The sequence below is a fragment of the Hetaerina americana genome, unplaced genomic scaffold (assembly GCF_022747635.1).
Source record: "Hetaerina americana unplaced genomic scaffold, ioHetAmer1.1.p SCAF_5, whole genome shotgun sequence".
Lineage (NCBI taxonomy): Eukaryota > Metazoa > Arthropoda > Insecta > Odonata > Calopterygidae > Hetaerina > Hetaerina americana.
Genome location: NW_027287095.1, coordinates 32,675,769 through 32,702,791, shown reverse-complemented (window position 1 = coordinate 32,702,791; position 27,023 = coordinate 32,675,769). Strand labels below are relative to the sequence as shown.

The 27,023-nt window shown below is 39.1% G+C and overlaps 1 protein-coding gene across 1 annotated transcript in view; it reads left to right on the top strand.

Moving 5' to 3' along the window:
* mnd (L-type amino acid transporter minidiscs) overlaps window positions 1-27,023 on the top strand; it is a 136,790-nt gene that overhangs the window by 85,317 nt on the left and 24,450 nt on the right. The window contains exon 4 of the mRNA XM_071592250.1: window positions 15,740-15,958. Coding sequence (XP_071448351.1) covers window positions 15,740-15,958 — 219 coding nt within the window. The remainder of the gene's footprint in view (window positions 1-15,739; window positions 15,959-27,023) is intronic.

Here is a 27,023-nt window from a genome sequence, read left to right as displayed (position 1 = left end):
TTTGTTGAGACGTAGGTCGCGCGAGAAGAGATGGTGCAGTAATTCTCCGATATTTTTCTTTCAGGCAGATAAAACGAGGCATTACTCTGTAGTTACTGTTCTCGTTAGATGGGTGGTAGAAAAACGAACCAACCCCTTATTGAAGTATATTTTTGAAAGCTTAAACTGCATCGGAAAAGAATTGGATGTTCACCGCGGAAATAAAATTGAGCCGACGCATTCATCTCTCTACCGCGCTCTTCACATTTAAATCGCCCGGCTTTGGGAGGCACTCGAGCAGAAGAGCGGCAGGGGACCCGTGAAAGATACCGCTGGGCCCGCACCGCGACCGAATGAAACTTTCCTGCCATGTCTCAGACGTCATATCTCCCCGGCAGAAGTTTATTAATCTGCCCGCATGCTTAAGCCCCTGGATCTCTCGAAAATAAAACCTTTGGATGTCACAGCGCAAAATGGAATCTCTATCTCTTGGTAATCCTTGTAGATTGTCATCTCCCCAGAACGGATGCAATGTGGTTATTTATTTATTTTTTCATCCCTCTGCTTCCATTGCGGGCCCACTCTTGAAAAGATAGTCCAGACAGCTCGTAACTTGCATAGTTTGTCAGAGAGGATTTTCCCTTTTCGCTTCAATGTTTGTGACCGTCAAGAGAAGGACGTTTCGATCAAAGTTTTGAGTAATTTTCGGATTTTTTAAAAGAAGTTATTCTCTTTACTATTTTCCATCTTGATGGACTTTTTCCACTTCCCTGCAGATCTATAGAATCTTTCCGAGATTGGAATCGTTGCGTCTCACGTTCGACGCCAGTTCTATTTCCTATAGTTTATCGGTCAATACGCATCCTATAGCCAAGATTTTCCCACCGTATTTCTTTGTTGGGCTCTTTCAGAACCAAGACTAACGTAATAGTCAATCGATTACGAAATTGTAATAAAATTCTATCAATTATTTGGGATATGCTATGCTATATGTTTGTTTCACATGCAAAACATGTGAAACAAAGAAAAAGTCATCTCCTTAAAAAATATTAAGTTTCAGGGCCCTTGAGCTCGTATGTATTGAAAGTAGATACGTCTAGGGGCTCACTTTAGATTTTAGGTGACAGTGAGCTCGAAACGGGAGTCTTCCGGTTCAAACAGTCCGAAGGGCTTGTTGTCGGGACAATTCGACCTCTGGCGCCGATTTTATCTGTAGGTCGCAACACGGAAATGTCAACGTAACTTTCTCATCGATGTGGACGGGGCGAAAATCTTTCTCTCATGGCCGTATCCTCCTCCCCGAGATGAGTAATGTGGCCGGTCATTTGAAACAGATTAAAAAAAATATATGCTTCAAATATTTTTTTAGTACCCTGCAAGACACCGCTAAGGTGGCTTGCAGCAGGGGGTGAAAACACACCAAACTAATTTTGATCTGAATATTTTTACTCTAATTGACGCGGATAAAAATCCCGTGCTCTTGAGGACAAATGTCGGCCGTTGAGAAAATTTCACTGCTTCAGATTTTGATGGGGTGACGATTTATTTCCGGTAATGACTCTCCCCCACGTCGAGGGTCTGAGTTCAAGTCCTGGAGTTGGAGAAGTTTTCAACCTCTTACACGTGGATGGATGCCTTGCGGAGAGCGCTATTTCTAAGGGCTCCCAGAGTCGTATTGATCGATTTACCATGAGCCCTTAGTCTCATATCACATACATACGTACCGAAATACCCTTCACACCTTTGGGTGTAGGCAAAGTCAAGAAAGGCATAAGTCATCTCAATATCCCTTTCACCGATTCATTTCATTCTCCACTTTATTCGCATACTTCTTTCTACTCTGTCATCATCATTAGTATTTCCACCCTAATATTGGTTCACTCCAGTCCTCCATTCTTCTCTATTCGGTGTTAATTTTCTCACCCCCTGATAGATTTTCTGTTTTACGTCTTTCTTAAGTTGTCCATGAACTTGTCTCTTGGTCTTCCTCGTGGGATCTTCCCTTCAGTTTTCCCGTCTATTATGTTTTTAATTAATCCAGAGTGCCTCAAGAAGTGTCTAATCCATCTAGTTCCTCCTTGCCGTGGAGTTCTTCATATGGGCATTTCTTCTCATACTCTTCTTTATACTTGTACTTCCACATTCCTCCCTTTCTTTGCCCATTTAATCTTCAGCATTTAATCTCCTACGCCATGTTTCTAAGGTGTCTATTCTTCCCTGGTCCACTTTTCCAATGCTCCTTGTCTCTGATCCGTTGAGTGTGGTGCTCCTTATGAAATAAAAATTAAAAATTGGCAATTTTTCACAGAATATTTTTTGAAAAATTGCCAAGTTTTAATTAATTTTGATATTCCACCATATCACGCCTGAAACGCCTCTTTTTACTCCTTATGAACGTTTTGACGAACTGCTTTCTTGTATACAACCTCAGGTTCTTTAAACATTATTGTTGCCCCTTCTTCAGGATGGCCTTCTTCATGTGTTTCTTCTTCATGAACGACTCTGTCATATTCACACGCTATTACATGCCTTCTATTATGTTCTTAAGGCGTCCAAATGTTCCTTTCTTTCACAGTCTCATCGAGCATTTCACCCGTGACTTCTTCATTATTGTCAAACCATTAATGACTACTAATTCGGGATGAAAAAATAAAAAAATCAAAAACCAACAGCTTATGATATGCAGCTTATTTGTCGTTCGAAACACAATTCACAAATTCTTAAAAAAACGAGAGGCAGAGAAAGTGAGCGGTAATAATCGTTTGCATTTACAAAAGGAAACTATTTATTCTACGGTATCGGAGTATGAGAATTCTTTTCTTATATTTAATATCCAGTTAACTTTGGGCTTATTGGACATAACTATGGTTTGAATGTTATCGTTTCGTTTGTCAAGCGACTACGGCGTCTTTATTTTTAGAATGCGCCTTCTATTTTAGAAGTGCTAACTTAGTATATGGCATGGAATGTCTTCTCAACTGGATATCCTCCATTCGCATAAAGTCTGCCGGCTGGAATTTCACATGTTTATAAAACGCCGACTTAAATCTCCGTTTTATCTATACTATTTACCATGTTGCTGTACAAGATAACAGATTTGTTCGTGACGCTGGGTTTTCCTGCAACATCAGACTGTTTTTATAACTTCGAATTTATGATATAATTTATGAACTAAAACTTGTATAACCTTAAAAATAAATCAACCTCGAACGCCCAACCGCTAGCGAAAAACCCTAGCCGCAGGTGTAGATAACCTCGTTTGCTCTATTTTCTAATTCAGTTAATTTTTAAAATTTACCTTAAAGGAACTTTCAGATTAATATGGTAACAAAGCATGACAAGATTATTTATAATCGGACCAACATGCTTTAGGAAGGGTTTGATATTCATAACTATAAATATATTACCAATCGATATGTAAAAATGTTTTGCAAAATTTTTATATTTGGAACTGATGGAAACACATGCAATTGATTTTAAATATTTTTACGTACATCCATTCAGGCAATAATAAAATAATCGTAATGAAATATTCATTTTTTATTGAAAATGATTCTTGTAAGTTAAGGCGATTGAAAAGTTTAATAATGTTTCATTTCATTATGGAATAACATTGGCTCTTAAATTGTATGTTTATGGGGTATTCTACTGTTTAAGGTAGATTTTGGATGGACAAAAACTTAACACCCCTCGGCTTCGTAGCCTCGCCCATGACACAACCTGGCCTCACACTACGATAAATCATTCTTTATAAATCCGCATACACTATAACTCCATCATGTCTATCCGTGTTCTTCCCCTAGATCATTTTCCTTACGCCCTCCCCTCTATCACATTCTTAAACATCCCATTCCCAATCGAATGCTCGAATGCTCTAAATCCATCTTTCCCACCTCCTTTGGATTTCTCCCAATAATCCCCTCTGTACCCAACATGCCTATCACTTCTTTTATTTCCTTTTCGTTCATTATACCTTTTCTTCCTTTCACCACGCCAACATCTCAAAAACCTCCAAGCTAAGCCTTACTTCAACGACCAAGTTCAGTACAAAATCACACTCCAATGAATGGTACACACAACGGAATATTTTTTCGGCAACTTAAATGATAGTGCAGTACTCGTATTAATATAATTAGTTCAACGTAAGCGTCATATTTTTTCATGAGCACATTGAAAGGAATCACCCCAATAACTTTTGATTGACCTCATCAATTGGAGATGTATTTACTTAGTTCTGTCGAGTAAAATTGGCCAGTCTTCCATTCTTAAAAATACCTATGGGAATGTAACAGCAAGAACTGATTTTATCGACACTTCGTATTATGCAAAGAGACGGCATCAAACATCGATTTTACAAACAGCGAAATTTAGATATTGGCTGTTTACACTTCGACCTCCCTCAAACATCAAGACCCGAAGGAGCCGACTCAACTTCCGGAAGGGCAAGCAAACCGTCTTTGGAAGAAACGCGCGGTAGTGATTGCGTGATCTCATTCTGGAAAGGCAGATGTACCCAAGACGTTTCTCATCTTTATGCTCTGGGATTGCCACCGGATTTTGCCGAAAATTTTCCTTCCGCCGCCGGGGGAAATCGGGGTGACGTAATGGCGCAACATTAAAAGGTCCCTTTTATTTGATCGCGTGAAAGGAGGGGGTTGGAGCAGGAGGGAAGAATTTTGCTGCCCGCATTATATCGCTGTGGCGATAACGCTTATCCAGTTCACCCAGCAGTGAGGAGAAAGGGAGAGACGCCCTTTTGAAAGGACCCTTGAACCGCGACCCTCTCAAACATCAGTCTACTTGAGCAAACTGGCCGTTCGCGGAAAAGTTTGAGGTTGATAATCACTTGAGGGAGGACAATGTAACTCCTCGAGGATGTGGATTCGTGAACTGGAAAAATAGTGGTCGAAGAGAAAAGGATTACTAGTGATGCAAGATGCATTGGCATAGAGAAAAAAAGCAAGTCATCCAAATACTACGTTACATTCATTGGTCAAACAAAATAAGGTTCAGGAATGTGGATTCATCATCGGATCACCTATCTACATAAGCCCTCCTTTTAGGAAGACGTATAGGGTGAGGTTACGTTACCACGATGATGGATCGATCGCGCTTATGCTTTTTCCCCGATATTAAACCTTTACGCGATGCACCCTCCCTGTGAAGTTTTATTTTTTTTAAAGCTAGCGTATTCTTCTTTATCGGCTGACCTAAATTCAAATATTAGATGGAAACGATTAGCAGCTCTGATGATTATTTTGTACTTTTTATCGATTATGAACATAACGCTGTGAAAATATAATGTAATTAAAAAATTACACACCCACAGATTATTGTAGCTGTGGAACCAAAATGCACGGACATGGATTGGGTGGATTCTATTGGCTGAGTTGAGCCTTAGAGGTTTAAATGACTGGAGCACCCAGATATGCTCCATCTCGCGGAATCTCTACCTCACGCACGCACGCGCGACACAAACACACTATATGCCATTTCCTAGAAGTGGAGATGGTTACAGAGGAAGGAGTAGTAGTCGGAGGAGGGGGGAGCGAGGGTTGAAAGCTGTAAGTGGCTTATGGCAGGGCTGGTAATGAGGTTCTTATTTTGTACCTAATGCTGTCGTCTATATTTCGATACCGGTAGGACCGAAATAAATTTTTTTGTGAAAATATGTATAGTTTAGTTATTCATTGATAATTTTTTGTCACCAAGTTGAGGCTGACAGAATACTGAAAATTTTATGCATCTATTATAGCCGGAAAAAAATTAAAATTAAGAAATGATCTTTCTTCAAATATTAAACAGTGTAGGTGATAATATGATTTCAAAGAAATGAGCTCCCATATCCAAGTCGGATTGAGCTTGCGTGAAATATATTCTTCACAAAATATTGCCTGCAACAGATTAAAACGCACCATGAGAAAAATGGACGAACGCTCGTGCAATTGTAAACTTAAAAATACAAAAAAAACAATTCAATAAAATAAATAACAAGAAACTTATCTCCGATTTCTTGCAAAATTTTGTTCGATTTCATTTATGACACTTGCATCGACTTCAATGAGTTCGTTCCCTACATTCGTTATTTGAAATGCACGTATCCCGCCCGACTGACGTTGATTTTAACTCATTAACTAATATTAACTTCAGATTCGCAACGGCGTATTACACAGATATGCTGCACTCAAATGTATTTTATATGCTCATGTTTACATTCAAGAATGCATTGGATAGGTTAGGAATCACATTGCATAAGGTTTCGGAATCTTATTTTCCCTGCGATTGAGACGACTGACTCAGTCAGGAGGGAAGCATCCACCAAAAAAACCGCTATAACAGTCGTGGAACCAAAAACTCGGGTCATGAATCTTGCTGTGATGTATTGTAGCATATTCGTAGTCGATTTATGAATCCAGATTTTGTTCACTGTCGAAATAATGGGAACGACCACTTCACTTCACGATCACTCCCGGGAAACGAGAAAGTTATGACCAAATGCGTATGCATATTGACTCATTGACGATGGTTACGAAATGCTTCACGACAGGCGAACGTTACATTTTTCAAGAAGATTTCATATTCCGATATTTCACGAGAAGGTCCTCAAAAGACTCGAATCTTAACTCGGAAGTTTCACTGTGAGTACCTAATCAACGTGGGGACGATTATCCGTAGCTAAAGTGCACATTTCAAGATTCACATTGCAAATTGCTATTTATGGGTGATTGTACAACCCTTGTACATACACCAACCACACGCCCTTGTGGCGACTTGCGGAGAACATATCTTAGGCGCGACGGTTCTCTCACGCAGACAAGAAGGAGCCGACGCTAATGCTCAGAGGACAGATTCATGATAGGACGCGGTGAACAATAAAGGAACTGAGAAAACTTTACCCCAATGGGTAGAAAAATATTTACCAGATTCAAGCAAGGCATAACTTAGGCGGCAGATACATTAGAGGAAAATAAAAAGAAAACTTTTTTCAGATATTCATCTTTGAAAGTCTCTCAAAATACAGGACTTCATAGAATAGTTATTTTTCCATTATCGATAAATTGACGTTTAAGTAGTGAAAATCAATTTCGTATTTGAATAATAACCAGCCAAAATCATCGTGGCGTTATCTTCGTATGAATGCGCTAACTTCATTCTTAAAATGTCATCCGATTGAGCCAAACATAACGGGATTCCTGGCACCACAACGAATCGCAGTCCTCAGATTCGTGGTTACAAACTTCGCTTCAAAATAAAGCCTTGATATATTAGCTGCAGCAATAACAATCAATAGGGGGTATCGTATAACCCACCCTGTTTACTAGCATCAAATACATTTTTGTAAACCAAGTACTCATACGGGTAGCGTGGCCGGGTGGTCTAAGGCGCTGGTTTAACGCACAACCGATGCCAAATTTTTACAGTGCATAAAGTAAGCTGTTGAGATTACTTTTGGATTTACCTCGTTAATAACATTTTTTGCGCAACGGAAAGACTTGTAAAACAGTCACCGATGAATATAAGGAATTAGCAAATGCTTGAAATTCATTCATATTGTTCCCCATTTTCATCCCCCTTTCGGTGTGGGCGCAATCGTACAGGTAAAACGGCCTTTCGTTGTACTGTAAAATTTTTCGTTGTAATGGGAGATTTTCTCTCTCTAAAAACCCCAGCTGACTTCAATCCACAATTCCGGTAATGAACATGTCACACACCATCTAAGAAATTTAATTTTAGTTTTTTGACCCCGCGAGCTAGCTGAAATATTCAAACATTATGCAAAATTAACCGACCTTTCGACCTCGTTATCCAAAGATAGCCTTGCCCACCGGAGCATTAACAATTAACTGTGAACGGGACAGCGAAGCATATGGCTAAAAGTTACAGAACGCGGTCGTCAAGAAGGCGTGCGGTCGAAACACTTCACGCTGCCGCTGTCAAGAATACCATTATGGCTCTCCCCTTAGTTTATGGCTTGCCTTATGACCTCCCTCGGCTCGCAGGGCGGCAAGGAGGAAGAGCAATCCCTTTTGTTTATGGTCTTTAACGCCTATCCCGTGATTACACCCTGGTGACGTTGAGCGCCTCGAGGGTCGAGTGAATTCAGACTGGTCGAGCATAAACGTCGAACGGGGAGGATCACACTCCATATTGAGGAGGTACTTAATTACTGGTGTCGGGTGAAGATTGAGACCGTTAGCATTCATTGCTGTGTTTATCAAAGGGGACGCGGTTCATCTAAAACCAACCCCGACCCTTTTCTGCTTTAAAGGAGAAAGCTTGTCGAAAAGATTTAATTATTAATTCATGGAAAATGATGAGGTGGTATCCTTTTGCCTTCCTACTGTGGGTGGGAAAGTTTGAGGATAAGGAAAGTTAAGAAAGATAAGAAAGGCATAGTTTGAGGATAAGGAAAGAAAAATTTGAAAAAAATCGTAAAAAGTATCACTTGACATTTTTATCTTGTAAGTTTTCAAGAACCGAAAAATACAAAGCGGTCACCAAAATCATTCTTATTCTCCACAATCATTGAAACATAGGAAACCTATGCGAAGCAACGTCAAACGATGATTTTCTTATGATGTTGCTTCGCAATGAAATCATAGCTGTGGGGAATAAGGTATAACTGTAGAATTTGAAGTGAGTTTTTTTAATACATTCTTTTAAACTTCCAACACTTTTCCGGTTATACTATACACACAAATTTTCGGGTCATTGTATCTTCTGCTACTGTTCATCTCCGACGCAGTTTCTTTTCAAATATGGTGACCTCGCGCCCATTCTCTGAAGTAGGTAATAGCATCCCTCCGACCATCCCAGATCATCATTTAATAAAAGGCTAAGTGATGGTAATCGTAACCCCAAAAATCGAGATTATTATGAAATTTGTCTAATTTGCTTTATTTGTGTTAAAACTTTGTTCGCATAAGGAAACATTTGCTAACAAGCATGATCACTTTGGTTATTACAAAAAAGTATTTCATTGGATGCTTCATTGGATCTTCTATCACCAAATACTCAATATTTACGCTGAAGAATAATTGTGGGAAAAAATGAAAAATGTGTTAATACTTTAACGTCGAACCTCATATATAACTTTGGAGATGGTCAATCTCCTGCGAGAGAGAGAGAGCCGCTTTGTGACTCTCTCAAATATGAATTGCCACCCAAGACGGGTGTCAATATATAATGTTTTGACAAAAAATTGGTCATGCCCATTAAATTAAAATAAACAGAATTTTCTCTGTTAGAAGAGTCTCCATCTTCAATGCAGAGAGTCACAAATCGTTAATCAATACTAATGTTTATGTTCTTCATGCCAAAGAAACTGCGGGAGATGCCGCAACAGTAACTTTTAACGGAGTCATCCGCTAATGTGCATTTCAATGCAACAATTTCAGAGTGTAAAAATCATTCGCCTTGTCAAGGCGAATGATTTTTACACTCTGAAATTGTTGCATTGATATGTTCTTCATGTCAAAAATTTCAATGTAATTATTGAAAATTCATTTAATAAATGGAAAAAGAAGGATAGTGTGAAAAACTGTTGACTAGTTGGGTGCCTCAGCCATAGACGAGCATGAAAAACTTGAGCTAGCGCCTCTTTAGTTATGACGGAAGAATGGATGTATCGGTAGGATCACCAACCTGATATATTACGAAAGGTGTGAGAGCAAGGGATAGACCGAGGAAGTAATGGATGAATGTGGTGGAAGGGAATCACAAGAGAAGCATAAGGAATATTATTCACAGAAGAAAAGGTGTGCGTAACTGTGGCAGAGGGGAAATAAGAATGTAATGCATAAATTGATAAGGATGAAATTAGTAAAATAGATTAAGTTTATTGAAATGACTTTGAATCTTCAATATACTCTGGCAGGGAACGATTTCAAGGACATGAAAGGTATCAATGTGTGTACGTTGGCTCAATACCAAGTTTATTTTTTCTTTATCATCGTCTCCAAATACACTCCGTGTACAAAGACAAGCCTATTTTCTCACTGGTTTCCTCTAGATCACATTCTCCAGCAATACTCGTCTCACCATGGGCAGGATCCCGGGTTCAAATGTGTGTAGAACCCTGGCATTTCTCATCAAAAGCCCAATCAGTGTGATTGTCAAGGTACCAGATGTATTCTGGAAACCTAAGTTGCCTCAGAAGAGATCTGACATTCGGATTGTCTAATTACTCATATTTCGCGGTCTTGTGACTCATTAGCACAACACTATTGTTTAATCAAATCAACCTTCTCACGTTGCGTATAAAATATTTTGAGTACTCCGAAACTGGCGAAAAACTTCCTTTTGTCCGAAAGAAATATTCTATAACCAAGGTAAACAAAATTTTCTATAATTCAGGCAAAGGTCGACAAAAATAATTAAAAATTTTAAATCGATCTCCGCAAAACTTTAAGTCCTTTGAATTAAATGTCCTGAGAAGTTGAAATCATCTACATCTACCATTTAACGCAATGGAGATTGTTTTTTTCTATATTTTAGTATAAGAAATTGGACCAAAGTATACCTATCTCTAGAATACTTCATGACTTGAAAAAAAATTAAAACCCTATAAATCAGTGAATGTATTTAACCATGGGAATTAAAAATGTCTATTACCCATTATTCTAATAAAATCACAGAGTATATAAATATAGCCATCAGTTGTTGTGTTGTCTAGGTAACTTGACAGTAAAATAACATCATAAGCGTCGATATTTATCACGTTTTAAATTTCCAATGGAATTGTTATTAATTTCACTGATGAACGTGAAAATCAGCATACAATTAAATGAAGTTGATCTAATTCTTTGCCAAAATATGATAACAAATGTTTTTAATCGTCCCGTAAAATCATAAAATGGATACGTCACTCAACAGAGGCCAAGAAAAGGACGAATTGATCCATTCACTCATTCCCTCGGAGTAAGGGAAAGCCACGGCTCGTGCACGATCGCTGTATTTACCTCAATTATGGGGATTCCTGGCGAGCATGCAATTACAATTTCATGTCGAATAAAGCGTATTCTGAACTTGCGGATGGGTCTACACACTGCATTGTTGTGCGCTGCCCATTATTTCGCTGTCAGCGGTCTCTGACGCACATTCAATGATCTCCTCGGAGAGCCATTCTCTGGCTATTTCCACTCCCACCGCCCCCCCCTCCAATAGGTATCGAAAAAGGAAAAGTTTTCCATTTAAGGGACAAGGGCGATCCCAATCACACAACTCATCCTTTTCCTGAGTCGGACGAGACGACACTTGTTGGGCAAACAAGCGAAAGGATTTTATGTTAACGGAAATACCGCGGCTGCCGTTCTTCCCGATGCGACGCATACGCCCTCTCGAGAAGATTCATCCCTTCCCACAAGAGTCAACGTCGTCTGAATGTTGGCATATCAATCCAGTCCTCGGAATTCGGAAAGATTCGGGAGAAGCAAATCTCCGTCGGAAAAAAAATCTGGCATTAAGAATCCGGATTAATAAAACTGTTCCTTGGCTCTGATATCGTCTCGAGATTCTTTTCTTCATCGTTCACAAAATAAAAAGTGGGCTCCGTCTTGTGGGATTCATTTGGAACCGGCATTCGTTCCGCTTGATCTCGGTTCTTCCAGGGATGCTGCCTTCCATTCCTGTGTAAGTGCAGAATTCGCATGCAAGTATTATAAAGCATGCATGTAAACCGTACACATTCTTCCAAAGACAGGGGATCCTCAGAAAAACAAGTTTCGTGGATACATATGGACAGAAAAGATGGGATTCTTCCTTTTCTACTCGTTTGTTGTCTGAGAAGACTGAAGCAGAATCAAAACAACGTACATGCCTTAGTGAGACCTCGATGTCTTCATTCATGTCAATAGGACCAATCACATCAGAGTACTTTGTATGCAATAATGTATTTTTCATTATGAAACAACACTGTAGCTCCACATTACATTTTATTAAACACGGCCATGGTTTGGCCGTTTATTTTCAGGCTATGATTATGATACTGTATAACAGTGAACTCATTGTGGTAACTATTGAAATTTAATACAGAATTTGCCGTGTTTTTCTATCTATTATTTCACGTTGAAATAATGCTATTAAGTCAAGCCTGAAATGATCTCTTATATTTATTTATTTTCTTTTCTTTTCAAGTAATAAAGCAAATTTTTTTTTTAAAGTTTACAGTTCTGAAATGAAAATTGAAAACAAATTATGAGCTTATAATGAACTAAAAAAAATAGTAACCAGATCGCTATGCGTCTACAGCTGCATGCACATGATGAGATTTTGCTGATCACGCGTAACATGAGTTTATTTCAGTTATTTCATTGATAACCATTGATCTTAATATAATTTGCCAATTTAACACTCGGGTTGGCAAAACATCTTGAATAAACTTTTAAAAACTGCAATAGGCTGACGAAATGTAAATGCGAATAAGTTGTCAAAATCGTATTTTCATAGATGCATGAGATTAGTGGATATATTCTGACTGGAATTCTCCAATAAATTGAATTCGGACGTTTCGCGGATTAAATGAATTTCACAAACAAGGGACCTGCCCGAAGGTCTCTTCTCCACACTCACCCTCTCCATTATCCTCCCTGAACGATTCGTGACACTATAAAACCATTAAAATGCTCATCCACTGTGCTCGCCTGAAGTTTTGACAGTATGTTGAAGCTAATTGTAGTACGTATTTAATCCATAGAAACTTAAATAATTATTAATTTATTTTTAATATACGATAAGAATAAAATTCCACAAAGACTCGCCCCCCTCCCCATTAACCATAGGTATCCTCTGAGGAGATCGATACGTAAGGATTCGTCGTTGAATTAGAGTAATCGCGGGGTTTCAGCGCACTCGTCGGAGGTTTTCTCGGCGGAGTTAGCTACGCCTTCGGCCGGTGATTCAAGTGTGGTCGCCACGCACTCACTCCTGACAGCTGCACCCTCTTCTCACCCCATTGGGCACAAAGGGCGGTGGACGTAATACTCGTACCGCTTCGGTCCCTTCTCCCCGCCGTCCTTCTTCATCCCCCTGCCTTCGTCTATCCCTTGAAGATAGATAGATAGAGGTCTTTATTTGGGCGAAATTGAGACCAAATGGCCCCTTCTTCCAGATGATGAGTTCTGGGATGACCGTTTGGACATTTGTCTTTAGTGAGTTCTGACAATGTTAGGTCAGTGGCAACTCTAGTGACATTGAGAAACAAACGGATAGCTCATCGTGACATCACATTATGAAATCACTTATTTGTCGTAATAAATTACATAACATTTATCACGCACGTATGATAATATCATGCGTGGAATATAATACATGTATTTATGCCGCATTAAAATCGATAAAATACAATGGACGAGAAGGAAAACAAATGAGGAAGTTCCACTGATGGCAGGAGAAGGGAGAAGGTTTGTGGGAGAATTTGGAGATGACAGGAAAAGGAGTTGAGATTATGAGAGGATGGAATCTTGGAGACCGTATTGGCGAGGAGGGTTTTGACGAGGAAGGTAGAGGGACCTAGGGGAGGGATGAAAAATAACTTATTACTGAATGCAGACTGATAGGCTAGTGCTGCCAAAGTTAGGCGAGTAATAGAAGTACCTATGCACTTGCACCCAAGAAACCACGACAGCGTGGCTATATCCATCGGAAATCTCCCTCTGATTATTATCAAGATCACCCGCGGTATTAAAAGGAACCACATAATAGTCCATCAATAATGGGAACTATTATTCGAAATTCAAGAATCAAACGATGATCATTGCCATATAAATATATACGTGCAAAAAGAATATTTTAAATCCCCTATCTACAATAATTGAAGTGTTATTGGCGGAAGTCAAATTTACGCATACGCTCGTCGTTGCCCTTGGTCAACTAATCGCTGTGATTGCTATTCGCGAATTGCGGAAGAATCGGTGCGATCGGAGAGGTATACGTATATTACGTATACTACTTGTGAAAAACGTCAAGATTAAAAAATAAGTTAAAATTTCCCTCCCGGTGAGCCGTTATACATAAACAAGGAACCACCAAATATGGCTCCTTGACTACGCAACATTTAAGTTATCATAATCTCAGATGATGTCCCGACTTACTATATCCCAAGAAGATCACATGATGATACTGCGTGGCAGTGAAACCATGGTGGTGTGATAAGTAAATTACGGATTTGAGAATTCCAAAGGTTTTTTCCTATCAACATCAAAGGATAACAATCATAAAATTTATTTTTCGCGGCCATTTATTTAATTTATTTATTTATTCAGTATTAGTCCGAAAACAGCACATTTTGGCCTTTACATCGAACTTTTAACAATGATTACAATGGTCACATTTACAAACAACCAAAGCCCTAGATGGAGGGAAACTCACCCAGGCGGGAATCGAACCCGCGACCCTTGGAATGGCAGACGAGGACGTTACCCCGCCGCCACCGGGGTCGGCCATCCATTATAAACCGTTCCTACCCATTACCCGGGAAAATGGTGGGAACACTGTTTTCGCAAAAAAATCCTGACGTTGGTAAGAAATAAATATGGCCAGAAGATTCAGTTGGGTCAATCTTAATCCATTCGCGTCAAAGGTGTAAGTTAGTAATTATGACCATTTTTGAGGTTTATTGCGGGCCGTTAGGTTAATTTTACACCCGGCTGAAACACCAGCAGCGATTCTTCTGTTCTTTCAGGTGAACTAGCTGTCTAACTTGAAGAAGGCCTTGGAGAAGGTCGAAAGCTTAAACTTTCTGAAATGTGATTGTCCTTTTACGTGTTCTCTATTTTATTTTTGTGTTCTATTGTGCCATCCAAATGTTTTATTGCTCACGTGAGTGCTTCTACACCATCGATATACACATATATATTTTAATGACGACCAAAGCAGCACGAAACTTACTGAACCTTGACCAAATTCAATAAGATTTATATGCAATGGTAGGAAATAAAGGGAGGTAGGAATTATGCAGATCTAAAGAATGAGTAATAGTTATATGTATTTTGGGATCCAAGGGAGTTTTATGTCATCTTTGGGACGGATTTCGAGCAAGTTAGTGTGTAGTCTTTTGAGTCCATCAAATACCTATCCTGAATCCGTAGATAATAATATAATAATATTGATTAATATTTTATAATTCACGCAGATACAAACTGAATTCTTCACAAATAAAAAGAGACGTTTCATGCGTGATATGGTGGAATATCATCATTAATGTTATTATATAAAAAAAATTCATTTTGTGGAAAATTGCCAATTTTTAATTAATGAATTCTTTACGTTTTAATAAAGTTTTTACAATGGCGTAATGACAAACGCCATCAATATCGCCCAAATTCTAGGGGGAGTGCATACTAGAACTTGCTAAGGCAGGATTTTGGATTCTTCCGTGATTAGGGATGTGATAAACCACATCAACTTCAACATCATCCACTTTAATTCGCGACCATGATTTCGAAAAATGGAACCACCCTACGCATATCTCCGATAATACTTTCCCCGTAACGAAACCATGGTCATACATTATTACATCCTCAACTAGAATAATCAGTGTTACTTATTCCATCGCTAATAGTCCCTAATAGACGGAAATCGAATCCATGATCTTTGATCCGGGAGACGTCGACCCGTCGCTGACACTTTTTTTGTCTCTTTAGAAAATTAATGAATTCTAAAAAAAGTGTTCCCGACAGATTTGGGTCTGAAACCTGATTTTCACATGATTCCCCTCCACGCATTACACTTGGCTTATCCCCGACGCCTTCTCTCTCCACAGGCACGATGATCCCGAAGAGCGGGGGCGACTACGCATACATCGGCGAGGCGTTCGGCCCCCTGCCGGCCTTCCTCTACCTTTGGGTCGCCCTCTTCATCATCGTCCCGACCGGAAACGCCATCACGGCCCTCACCTTCGCGCAGTACATCCTCCAGCCAGCCTGGCCCACCTGCACGCCCCCCTACGCCGCCGTCAGGCTCCTCGCGGCACTAATCACATGTGAGTACTGCGTAATTTCGTCCTTCCTTCCCTCTCTCCCGCACTTCTCTCCGTCCAACTTCTCAACCTCCCCCGCGGGATGGAGACAAAAAAGGCGGACGGACGTTCGGCGAAATGGGGTGGGGAGGGTCGGACTCGGCCGTCGTACCCTGCAGGTGTTACTTTCGCGTGCGGGTGGCTCCGTTGTGACCCTAGTCGGATTTCCGGGGGGAACGTGAGCACAATGGAACACCAAACAGGGGAGGGAGAGATGGAAACGAAAATCACGTCTCCATTATTTTCAGCGGAATGTGCTGCTGCGGTTCCCATACCTATGCGAGCGTATTCTAAACAACCCCAACATTCTATCCAACATTCTAGGCACTCCTCTGTCACCTGCTCCCCGTTTGAAGTAATTCAATGGTCGCAAAAAAAATTATATTCAATTGTTACGTCGAAGACAATACCTCTCTCTTTCAGTCGAGCTGCTCCAGACGGAGATGGGATGTTGTATTTATATTTGTCTAGGTAACGGCGGAATGGGTGGACGGAGAGGAAAACAAGCGAAGAAGTTCTGAATAAGGTAGGTGAAGAGAGAGACGTCTGTTGGGTGAAACTTTGAAAAAAGCAGAAGATGTTGAGAGGCAATGGGAGGCAGAAAGCGGTAATGGCGGGGAGAATATTGGGAAAGTAAGGTCAAGGAAGGACCGAATTAGTTGTTTTTGGATGGAATAAAGAGAGCTGGAAAGTACGAGAGACTGAGCTAAAACGCGAAGTATTGTAATATGTAAATGGAGAATAGTTGATACTTTATGCCATGTTAATTAGGGCTTAGGTTCAATTAGGGTACAGTAGTGGGTAATACCAGATTTTATCAAAACACTTACTTCTTACTGGAATTGATCTCTGGCTATTTTTACTATTAATTCGGCTGAGATGGTTGTTCCATTATATTTTGATATTATTTGTTCATTTGCTGAATATGTACTTCGTTTCTTCATTTCTTATCTAGTTCTTTAATAATTTACTGCTATTTGTAGCTTCACAAACTTTCATTTCTGCTGTATAAAGTGGGTTTTGTGTGGGTGGGAAAGCAATCTGATATGGATAATTTTACATTACACTTTTTTTACTGAAAATGATGTCTACTGTATGCTGTAAGTCTATCCAGGGACGTTGATGATTTCTTTCTCTCTCGGGGGAGAAGAGAGTTCAACTCTCCTCAAGCTTAAGATTATCTTATTTTATACGTAAAGCCAATTGGAATGCTAAATTGAGCCTAGCCCATATAACCATCCTTGAAATAATCCTGGACTTGGCATTGAACCGATTTTTACATTTTGAAGTACAGGTACGTGACATACTTCTGCCCCGTTATGTGTTACGTGTAGACATATATTTCTGCGCTGTGTGTTTACGATGCTTATTTACGTGCATTGCCCCCTGTGAAGTTACGCAGCACGCAAATAGTATTTCTTTTTTATCGAGATTTTGAAAAATCCTGCTCTTGCGTGGTACCGAGCGCATCTGCTCGCTCTCCTCCCGCCCCGCGCGCCGTAGCGTCGTTTCCCATGCGTCCGACCGCCGCCGGGTCGCTGCGCTGATTCATTGAACTCCACCCTCATTTGAAATGTTAGCGCGAATAGTTGTAAATACCTTCCACTCGATAAAACCGGAATGAGTGCGAATGCATATTTGTGACCAGTGATAAACTTCCGCTGCATGTCATATCTTCATTTATTCCTGTTTGCTATTGACACCGCTTTCTCTTTACGCATCGTGATATGCGATGAATTGACCTTGTCAGCATCAATTAGATCTTCCCGAAGAATCAAAAGTATGGTGTAATGGACGAGGGGACGACAATTCAGAATCAAAAACAGACATGGAGGTTGGATATAGGACAACTATGGTTTTATACAATGCTTAATCATTTAAGTGCTTAATTAAAATATAGATAAACGTCTTTATTTGGGCGAAATTGAGATCACAAGGTCCCTTCATAGACGTAAGTTTTTTGGTTTGGGGGGGTTCAGACACCCTCAACCCCGTCCCCATGTCTACGCCCTTGAGTCATTCATAAACGGCTTGTTATTCGAAACATTACAGGATCTAGAATTCCAAAGAGTGCCAAATTTTTTCACTCTCACTTAAAAAATCTGTTCTTTTTTTGTAGGAACAGATAAGAGTATCATTGAAAGAATTCATGCCTAGCAGAGGGACAAAAATTCAAGATTTGCATCAGAATGCCACTAATATTAGCCTTCGATTTCCCAAATTCTGCAATCTCAGTCTTTGACGAAAGTTTTTGATCGAGTTTATCATTCCAGAGGCATTAGCATTTCACCAATCCAAACTGAATTTTAATGTAACGAAAACGTGATCAAAATGGACCATGATTACTGAACTGAATATTGCTAAGAATTAACTCACAATATATTAATTTCTCAAATTGACCATCGAAGACCCTGATCGTGTCAACGGTCCATACTCAAAGAGACAGGAATCCTTGATGAACGTCTTGGTTTTCGGAGGAATTATCATCCAGTCGGAAATTGCCATCAAAAAATAAAAAAATATGCCAAATTAATATTATGTGATTAAACTAAGTGACACTTTTCATTTCAGCATGAATAAATTCCAAAACGTTTCAACAGAAGAATTTAATATCTCTCAGAAATCAAAACTATCTTAAATTGTCCCCGTTTGACTCCGTTTCATCCAAAGAAGGGAGTCACTTTTGCAAAATGTTTTGAACAATTTTTTTACGCCTATATATACATAGAGCCCTGCTGGCTACCACAAGGGTGTTTGGCATTGGGTGAATCTACAGAACGCATGAAACATCAATATCAAGTTTTGCTTAAATGTTAGTTACCGATGAAATTGCACAACATTTCAAATTATGCAGGGAAATATTAACTAAAACTGCATGCCCTACGGTATGTGAGTTCAAATTACAATCTTACTTTTTTCTCACGCGGGATCGTGGCGGATTTTTCTTTTTATTTTCAACTTCCTCCGAATTCGCCTCTGAATTCACTTCGCCTCTGAACGCCCACGTGGGCGCAAGGCAGCGCGCCCGGCGGCGGTCGGACTCAGGAAAAGACGCTGCGGCGCACGGGGCGGGAGGAGAGCGAGCAGATGCGCTCAGTTGAGTGTGGGATTGTCGAAGCAGCGAAAACAAAAATCGTGTGGTGTAAACTGAAGAGATAGCCGAGCTCAAACGGGGAAATGCCGTGAAAATGGAAGGGGTACTACGGAGCCGGGAATGTGTGGGATGACCTCCTCGCCCCACTTGAGCGCCAAATGTCACTTATCGCAGCTCTCTGCGAGACTAGCTGGGGATTCGATCCGCATGAATTGTATATCGCCCCAGCAGATATGACTGAGACTGCGTGAATTTAAGATATTTTTTTCAATTTTAATTTAACGAAAACATATATCACTCCTCCTTAATACTTTCGTAAACTTTTAACAAAAGCGAAAACGCGAGTAATAATAGTTTGCGTGAATGAATAAATGTCGCATGAAATGCAAGAGGCGATGAATAGGCCACCCCTAAAACCCTTAGGTTTCTATAACACACGTCTTAAGCTCGTTAGGTCTCATTTAGAATCTGCAGATAGTATATGGGATCTTCATAAAGTTGTATCAATTGCCGAATTGAATCGCGTGAAGCGTAGAGGAGCTAGATTTGTAAAACATTCTAATGATAAACTTAGTAGCGCATAAAAATATTAGAGGAGCTAAGTTGAGAATTACTCACGGAGCTAAGGTTAAATCACAGATTAAATCTCTTGCATAAATGGAAATAATATCTCTTTAGCATTGTTGCTGAAAATATGATATTAGCCCCTTTGTATCATGGTAGGTATATTAATAAAGTCCGAGAGAATATATGCAAAACGGATAAATTTATGGTGCCATTTTTCCCACGAAAGATAAGGGATCAGAATAACGTTGTCCGACCGCGCTATGGGGGAAAAAGTTTTGGATTAAAAGTAGTCCTGTGTGTAATTATTCCCTGCCACACACCCCAGCAAAGGATTGCAGGGTACTATGTAGATAAAAATAAATAAAATAGGCAGCATCAAATATCAGTCTGAAGATTTTTTTGACCACTATGATGCAATGTTGACCTTTTGGCATTTTTTGTTTTTGTCATTTTAACTTCGCATAACGTTGAAGACTGTGATAGAGGGAGGAACGTTAGGCAAACGAGAAAGGGGAAGGAATAGTATCGGCATGTTGGATGGAATGAAGGTAGGAAAGAAATATGCGGAATTGAGAACGGACTTACTGTAGTTTCCGATGTCAGATTGTTTTATTTGCTAGGAGAGGTAAGAAACTATTCTTGTACAATTGCATTGGCTGTGCCTATCATAAGTCTATCATAAACCTACCTTAACTGGCAGAATACTAAGAATAATAATTATTATTATTATAATGAGAGAGATCCTTTCTATTTGTTCTTTATCGTTTTCTAATAGATATGTTATTATATCATTCGGAAAATGTGTAGACCCCGACAAAAGTCGAACGAATAATGGTTGTGCACATTACGGTAACATGTTGCCGAATTTCAAGCCCAGGAAAGACATTCTTCATTACATGGGGATTTGAAACAGAATCAAAAGGGTACACAAAAATTTATGAAAGTTTAAATTAAGATTGATCAGTTTCGTAAAACGGGTTGCCGCAGTAAAATTATTGAAGATGGAGAATTTTCTCATAACTTTAAAATAAGCCATGTGTTGTATTGAAGGAGAGTTTCATATAATACGATAGCTAGATGGACATTCCAAAAACGCTATGCGATACATTACTGGTAATACTGGTTACTAAAGGGCAGTGATGATGATGAATAAAATTGTTGAATATGCCTTTTAATATAAATTAGTTTTATCTTTTATAATAATATGGTTTCCTGTATCGAAAATGCAGATTATCTTAAGGTAACACGAGAGAAATCTAAACGAGTTTTAAGGTTTAAATAAATCATTTAGCAAAATCGAGACAGATTGACCAAGTCGCAAGCTACCTCATTATCACTAATGAAGCTACCTCATAATAATCGATGGTTTTCAAAGCTACGCATCGAAAATGTACGATAAGAGCTGAGTCGCCTACTCATTCAATCCATTAATAAATAAAAATTAAACAAAGACAAGCTTCGAATTCGAATTCCTATTTCATTTTAAAGACTAGTGACAACTTTCATCTGGAGCGCGGTTTTGCACGCCTCGAATTTTTGGTTGTTTAAAGAAGTTGATAGGCCTAGATTGTAGATATGTGCGTGTGGAGAAGGAAGGAAAACACATTTTGGGGGAGGAGGGAGGATTTCTGGGAGAAATTCAAAAGAGGCAAGAAAGGCGAATGAAGAGCATTTTAATGAGAAATAGAATGCTAAGGACTGTGATAGACAGGATAGCCTCGCTAGCTGGCAGACCATGTGGGGTAGGAAAAAGCTACGGCATATTGGACAAAATGAAGGGAGGTAGAATATATGAGGAATTGAAGTGTGGGGTGTAAGGTTGCGCCTTGAGGAACATACTACAACCAGAAAGAGCCCCAAATAAATCACCAATTGTCACATCACCACAAGGGGTGGGCCGAGGGGTAGGATCCAAGGGACCAGAGTTGTCCCTTCTCCCTCAACAGTCTTTCCCAAACGAAATATATGGTCGAGTCTAAAATGTGCGAGTTTAATGTTACGTTTAAACAACACCTTCGTTCTAAACTCAACGCTTGAAAAGCGTGTTTGCGTCGCGGTTAGTTAACGTCACCGCCCTGACCGTGTATGTGAAGGCTTATCTTCTCCCCTTATCCTCCTCCGCCTACGGTTGTATCCTGGCGTTTGCCTTTCCCTTCCCTTCATCTCCCTCCACACCACTTTACACTTGGGCCATGACCCCCATGACAATCGATCTTTTCCCCTCAGTGCTGTCCCTTTTCATGCATTATTTGAACCTTCGACCATATGGATCAAGCATCATCCAACAGACTGATTCGCACCCTCACTATACTAAAACTATGCTCTGATAGGCCTTATTAGTTTGGTGAATGATAACGGAAGGGAAATCGATGAAGGAAAGACAAACCTTTGAATGTATAATGAACGATATATATTTATATATATATATATATAAATATATATGACAAAATATCAATGTAATATACAATTAACTAATGAATTTATACGTATAATATTAATAAAATAAATATCACAAAATCCATTGAAGCAAACTAATTATATTCCCACAATACCGGGTGGGAGAGTCTACTCGCTTGTGGACATCATTCATTTTGTCATCTGAACTTCCCAGAGTGGTTTGCATCGATAGGGATTCCCACCGTTCATTTCTCATTTTGTGGCCGAAGAGCTCTTGGTTTTTCTATTTTTGGTAAATGTAAAGTGATAGGCGCTTGAGTGGTTTATCAATTTCACGTATCAAATGCATGACGAGAAACATTCTTCTGCCAAGTAAAATTCGCAAAATGCTGAAATATTACATTTGATAACATTCCCTTTATCGAGCGAGATTTCTGGAATGCGTGCGTAAGGGTGTGGGTAGCACAAATGGTGACAAGTAAAGATCAAAAGGAGGACGACCTGCACCGCTCCGTTTGGCAAAGGACATCGGGATGAACATATTGCCCATAGCGGAACTTAATGGAATTCAGCGGAAGACTTCAACACCACGAGCGTGCTGCATCACAATCACCTTAATGGGATAAACACAAATATTGCACTTGGCGTTATTTAAGATTTCACTGACGTCAAGTTTACTCGTAATGCGTGTATTCCGTAATTTTTCTCCCTGATATCATATTGGTATATCATCTCACCGTTGAACAAGAAGTATAATGTATCATCACAAAGCTGAAAATTATCATTCCTGACATGTACGCTTCGCAGATATCATTCGTCGATCCAAACAAAATGTGTTGGATAAGTGAACATTTCAACAATTGAACCGTACACATGTACGCCTTCCATTACTTCCGCAACATTACATATCCTACAACTTTTATGCTACTCACAGAGACCACTTGATTTGCTTACAATTATCCTTGGAATAAACAATATAGAAAGCTAATAATTACGCGTCATTCGTTTTCCCTTAAATTGAAACGAAATCACCATTACGAGACACTTATATTCAGTCACCAACAACTTTATCTTTGCGATGAATCATTTTCATCAACTGTGTATTTATGATGGACATATCTATCGAAAATTACCCTAATATGAACATTAATACTCACCTAGACAGGTGCCTTATGGATGCTGCGACTGTTGGTTGTTAAGTTCAAATAGTAATTTCTTCCCATCAGAGTAGTAAAACATTATCACTTCATAGCGGGAGAACAGTTATTAAAAACAGGACACTGTGAGAACTTCACCGGCAAGAAACACTGCAATATCTGCTGAGAAAATGAAGTCAGTAAGAGAAAAGCCAAGTCTAAAATAAACAAAACAACGACCAAAATTTAACTATTTAAAATGCCGCTACAAGCGAACCATTTCAATTTCAAAATCGTAAAATTTGAGATTTCACCTTTGTGCTGTAAATACCGGTCAAAACAAATAGTACGTGTAATGCTTCAATACTGCTCGACAACAGGTGGCAACAACTCGTTAGCACTGCGCGCCAATATGTTATGTTTTTTCGATTCCCTCGCCATCTATAAAATGATGAATTTTTCATGAAGTTATCGGGAGGCAATAGGAAGGATGCCAATGACCTCTACCGTCAAATTTGAAAACTATGCAAAGATATTCTGCTCCTCATAATAATACAAATTATTATGAGGAGCATTTTTGTCGGCGGTTGTTTTGTTTCCAAAAACATACCGTTGAAAATGCATTTTAAATTTATAAATTATTCAACAATGCGAAATTATAATATTATGGTGAGGAAATGACTTCACCAGTTGCGCTTCGAGAATAAACATTGTATTGAAATAAAATTAATATCAGAACTGTCATTAAAATTGTAAACATAATACATTTCTATGAGGATATTGTTATTTTTTGCGAAAACCCCTTGCTTTGCATAACTGAAACGTTTTTGATTGAATAAACTCGTCCCACGCCTTCTCTCAAGTGGATGAAATTAGATAATGGTGGCTGTATATTTGATTTATATTATTGAGATTGGCAAGCCATGAAAAACAGATATGGAATGGAATTATACAATCAATCATGAATAGATTAGTAATATGACCGCGGGAAAAAGTTTCCATTTAGTATTACACGCATGATTGGCCTTACGTAACGCCTTTCATGTCTTATTCTCATTCGCGTTTTTCATTATCTGATTCACATATTTCATGTGGGACCTTTCCCAATGAACGTCTTCACGATCATCTTTCCTTTCACAACTGTTTCCAGGAAGGTATCATGATCAGATGGAACCAATAAATGTATCTGTTTCTTTTGTCATTGACTTCTTTCTTCATTGAAAGTTTCACCCTCAGACGTTTGATGGGAATAAGTTTGTCGTTCATTTTTATGTAGCGCAACATTTCCAATATTTTCTCCATTACTGCCACTACCCATTTTCCGCAGCGGTCAAGAGGTATGCTCGATATTTCTTTCAATAAATAGTTTTCAATTTTATAGACTTGTATTAGCCTGTGAGCAGAATTTTTCCCTCCTTGTAAGGTCTAAACGATTGAGGTATTAGGCTAGGCTAAGTCTTCCACTATAACTAAGTGATAAAGAAAGTCGCACTTGATGTAGTGACCATGATTCCAACATAGAGTGTCATTATCATATTGCTAATATTTATTTATATACAATATTATATTATTATTTACATACATACTGTGTGTGTGTGTATATATATATATATATATATATATATATATATATATATATATATATATATATATATATAATATTATTTGGAAACCGCGGTCGCGAATTTGTGTGAAAATTGACTTTTTTGTAATCTTTTTGTTTCATAGGAAATCAAGTATTTCCATCAAAGCAACGCCCAACATACCTTTCTGATTCATCTTCTTTCACCGTCATTTTTGGGTGTAAACCGTTAATTCTAATGCAGTTAATCGTGAATCATGTTCGGATATCCGCGACTGGGACGAATTATGTTTCCAGAATGATGCACATTTCCCCGGCGAGAAAAAAGAAAATTCCCCTCACCAACTCATTATCGAAAACGGGTCCACAGGGAGCGGCGACCAACATTCACGGCCAATTCATGTTCCGACGCCCCAATTGCTTCTGTACAACGCGTCATTTTCAATCTATCTGTCCAGCTGCATTCCACGAGTAATTAGGAAAGTCCGGGGATTACTGCCCATCAAGGATTCAATGGAAAGATTGGAGAGAACAAATCGGGCACTCTGAAAGTCCTTGAAACGTCAGTCAAGAGTTTTGATGCGTAAGGAGAAGTCGATTTCTCGATCTAAATCTTGATACGATTCATGATGTTGATTATGTAATCACCCTCGTGCTAAGTGAACTCTTATAACCACACGCGTATGGACTCATGTTTCTCTTTGTTCGTGCCACTGAATGACTCATGACACACAATAAGGGTGTAATACTACTAATACTACTTTCTGTGGGACACATATTTATATGAATTTATTACTTTGTATGGTGGTCACTTTTATGAGCACATTGGAATGCAATACCAATATGCCAACATGGCAAGTCGCGTTACGAAAATAAATACGTATTAATTGTTTCCTAATAATTAAAAATTTTAATTTTTAATTATTAGGAAAACACCTGAAAACTGCGTTTCTTATGCATGCACTGATAGCTGTATAGGAATAAACTTGAGCAAGTCTATAATATTTTGTAGCCTAAATATGACTTTGATACGGACTTCTTGCTTCGATGTTTTTACATTTGAAAGTATTTACTGAACATCATGTAATGAGAATTAATGTCACCGATGCTGCAGGGTGCCCGCACAAAAAGTAATGCCCTCTATTTATATGGATCAAATCCATTAATAATAATAATTAATACAATGGTCGATCAAGTCGTATCCATTGTATTCCACGATAAAATTCCAAGTAAGATCTATTTTTTTCTTAACAGGTCATTTAAGTAATTGGGAAGATCCACAAGATGACTAAATTCCTTCAGAGAACGCATTTTATGCCCGAACAAGAGTTAACTGAAAGTCACGTTTGTGTCGCGATGTCGGAAAATATCGTTCCAGAATGAGTGGAATAAATACTCTTGTAAATCTTGTAATATGTACTCTTTTACTCTTGTAAATACTCATAGTGCATTCGCGTTTCAAGTAAAATCCATGCCTAAGCTGCATTATGTGTAAAGTCACGGTATGGACTAAATATTGCGGTGGATTGAAATTTATTATACAGTAATTGTAGTAGTAGTATTGAGGGGAAGCGACCGACAGCTGAGATAAATTTGCGCCATTAGGGATGGACAGGAAAGGATGAAGGGTGGAGAGAAACCCGGCGTCGGCATTAGCCTACTCTTTATGACTGGCGCCAAGGGGTCCGCAGCTTAACGTCCTATCCGACGGAAGGCTTACTCACTCAAAGTGCCCTACACAAAGCACCTCAAGTAGGGATCGAGATACCGCTGAAAAATATTCAATACCGCCGGGTTTTGAACCCGGGCCCTCCGGGTGGGAAGCCAGTACATTAGCCCCCGCACCATCTCGATCCCCTTATACAGTAATTATGGCATCTTCACGCGCATAATACTTCCAAGATTGGTTTGATACACCTTATTTTATTCTGGTCTCCTCATCATTACTGCAGGTATTTTCGCAGTAATATATGAAAACTCACTTGATTCAAGTAAATCTCCTATAGTACATGAAGGGATTTTCCATCCCCCAGCTTCCTTTCACGTTTATTTCACTTTAATTCCATTTTCGCTTGTTTCTCGTACCACTGCGGGTCACAAAATCAATCGCATCGGTGAGATAGCTTATAAAATCCACGGGTGTCTATTAAACTCGTGTGTGATGTCCCACTATGTTAATCTCTGCCGACGTGTTATGGCACCTATTCTTTCACTCCCTTAGAAATCATCAATAGTTAATCATTGATTCGGCAC